Genomic DNA, 3,090 nt, shown 5'->3' with positions numbered 1-3,090 from the left:
GTGTAATAATTACTCATATGTCTGATTACGGTAATGATTCATATACTTGGAAGCGATGATGTGGTAGTGAGTAACGTACCTGGAATGGTTCGATACTGAATTTCGCTTGAGGATTAGCGACACCGAACACGCATAAGCGGCCACCTGGCGCTAACAATGGTATGGCACCTTGGATAGCAGGCGCTGAACCACTACAGTCCACTACTAGATCGTAACTGTCTTTTAATTGGTCAGGAGATTTCGCATCGAAGCCCAAATCTGAAAAGTCAAAGTTTTATTTAAATGATAGAAAAAATATTAATGAAATATATTAAATTGATCAAGTGGTTCTGAGAGAAGATATCACAGATAAGATAATAGAGAAGATAATATGAAGTGGTACTCGGTAATTATACTATGAAGAGATAACGAGGTACCTGTTTTAGGATACGTCCTGTTTGGACATCACAAATTTTGATTGGTATGAATTTTGAAATGAAGTAATTTTTAAAGAAGATATGAATGAAGTATAATAAATGAATGAAGTGAGTTTTAGAGAAGATATCAATGAAATATAATAAATTGATGAAGTGATTTTTAAAGAAGATATGAATGAAGTGATTCTTAGAGAAGATATCAATGAAATATAATGAATGAATGAAGTGATTTTTAGAGAAGATATCAACGAATTGATTTTTAAAGAAGATATCAGTGAAGTATAATAAATGAATGAAGTGATTAATAGAGAAGACATCAAAGAAACATAATAAATTGACGAAGTGATGCTTGCAACGAGAGATTCTAAATGAAATGACGACAATTTTTAAGTCTACCAAAGAGATCTTAATTCCTTCAATGAACTACCTAAATCTTTGAATTTAGGCATTTTTGGAATTGATGATTACCTAGATTTGATAGCATCTTTCGTCGTTTCTCTTGAGGTTCACTGATCGTCACGGTTTTCCTGAGACCACGCAGGTGCATCATGCAGGTCCATAAGAGACCAATGATTCCAGCTCCGATTATGAGGACTCTGTTACCAACGTCGACTCCGTTCAGTCTTTTCCATCCGTGGGCCAAACACGAAAGAGGCTCTGTAAGGGCTGCTTGGTGTAGCTCAATGCCATCTGGTACTATGTGAACCTTAATAAAAATTCAAGATTTCCCATAAAGACAGTATCATTTCAGCTACTAGCTTCTCCCGTCCTCAGCCTAGGTCCTACGGGCGGGTTGCCCTTACTAAGGGGCTTGGGCACACATACAAAAGCCTTTTAGTAGTAGTGGACTAGCTAGCTAGGTCCTTCAGACGGGTTGCCCTTACTAAGGCGCACGGGCACACACACAAAAGCCTTTTAGTAGTAGTGGACTAGCTACCGAGGTCCTTCAGACGGGTTGCCCTTAGTAAGGCGCACGGGCACACATACAAAAGCCTGTTAGTAGTAGTGGACTAGCTAGCTAGGCCTTTTGGATGGTTTGCTCTTACTAAGGTGGACGGACACACACAGAGACACACACAAATGCCCTTTGGTAGTAGTGGACTAGCTAGATAGCTCCTCTGGGCGAGCTACCCTTACTAAAGCGCACGGGCACACATACAAATGCCCTTTAGTAGTAGTAAACTAGTTGGGCCCTCTGGGTGGGTTGCCCTTGCTAAGGCAAGCAAGCATACACACACAGGCACACATACAAATGCCCTTTAGTAGTAGTGGAATAGCTAGACTCTCCGGAAGGGTTTTCCTTGTTAAGGCGGACGGACACACACACATAGACTCATACGAATGCCCTTTAGTGTTAGTGGATTTGCTACGTAGATGATCTGAGTGTTATAAATTTTTTAATATATTTGTCAAGAGATTTAACTCGAGTTTTGCATAATTATTTCACGAATCAGAGTAAAATTCATTTTTAAATATATATTTAAAGATGAAACCGATTTAGCGAAAGAGCGTACTCGGTAATTGAGATTAAATTGGACTCTGATAACTTCACGGAAATCTGGTAATAACTTTTCCCAACGTATTTTAAACCCCGCCCACGCTCTCAATATCACAACATTAATAGAACCGTGTGTTTTAAATATTTTTCATAAAATCCACTAGACTCATAGTTACAATAAAGTGTAAAATGAGTGAAACAATGAAACCTCGGAAGTCCCTAATTATTCAAGGGTTAATGATATAATAATGATCTAGTAAAATCTAGTGAAATGTCGAACCTGGCTCTCGGGTACGACTGCGTGCGTTGAGAATCCACCGTCTCTGAAAATTCCAATGGTATTGTTTATGCCACCTGCGCTGCAGTGCTGGTAAGTCCCTTCGTGGCAATAAGTACACGTGTTGCAGCCGCTGTTAGGGTCCACCGCTACCTTCTGACCGACTTTAATGTTCTTCACCATGGGACCCACTGCCTGCACAATTCCTGAGAACTCGTGTCCGAGGGTCAGAAATCCCTCGGTTTTGCATGGAAACGAACCCTTAAATAAAATAAAATAAAATATTTAAAAAAAATGATGAGAAAATAATTAAAAATTCAGAAAAATGAAATCCCTAATTAAAAATTTAGGATCAGAGGCAGGAGATTTTTAGTAAAAATGCAATTTAAACAGGAAATATGATGAAATTTTTATTCCCTTGATAAAATTGAGTAGAGGGAATTGCTGGCACGGTAATATTCCAGTGAGTATAACGAGATTACACGGCGGCGTGTGATCAATAAAGTGCAGCTCGTACACGCATAAATACGAGCGATATCACGTTTGAATGTTTATCGAGCGAAGAGCAGCCGGCGTTACATCACGCAGTCGAATTCTCTATCTCTTGGGAAACACTTGTCGCACGTGTCGAAAACCGATCCGACACGCGGAATGCGAGTTTACTCGAGTCACGTAAACAGCCAGGGAAATTTCCTTATATACAACACCGAGCAGGCAATCAGAGAGGAATTGGATTTATCAAACGTGTCTACAGTATTTTATGAAATTAAACAAGAGAATGCATGACGTTAATTAGGAACAAAATACAGTGTTTTAATCGTGATCTCATTTTTTTTTATAACCACTTCCTTCTATCCCAGGTAGTTGTAAGTTTGATTGCTTGAATAACGAATCTTGTC

The 3,090-nt window shown here is 39.1% G+C and overlaps 1 protein-coding gene across 1 annotated transcript in view; it reads right to left on the bottom strand.

Moving 5' to 3' along the window:
* LOC108622138 (D-arabitol-phosphate dehydrogenase) overlaps nucleotides 1-2,473 on the bottom strand; it is a gene marked incomplete at its 5' end in the record, with an annotated part of 12,760 nt that extends 10,287 nt beyond the window's left edge. The window contains 3 exons of the mRNA XM_018019826.2: nucleotides 80-258; nucleotides 885-1,122; nucleotides 2,195-2,473. Of these exons, the coding sequence (XP_017875315.2) occupies nucleotides 80-258; nucleotides 885-1,122; nucleotides 2,195-2,473 (696 nt within the window). The remainder of the gene's footprint in view (nucleotides 1-79; nucleotides 259-884; nucleotides 1,123-2,194) is intronic.
* Nucleotides 2,474-3,090: the final 617 nt, after the last annotated feature.

This window comes from Ceratina calcarata, unplaced genomic scaffold (genome assembly GCF_001652005.2).
Source record: "Ceratina calcarata isolate Rehan_Ccalc_2016 unplaced genomic scaffold, ASM165200v1 scaffold207.2, whole genome shotgun sequence".
Classification (NCBI taxonomy): Eukaryota; Metazoa; Arthropoda; class Insecta; order Hymenoptera; family Apidae; genus Ceratina; species Ceratina calcarata.
This window is presented reverse-complemented; position numbering and strand designations above follow the sequence as displayed.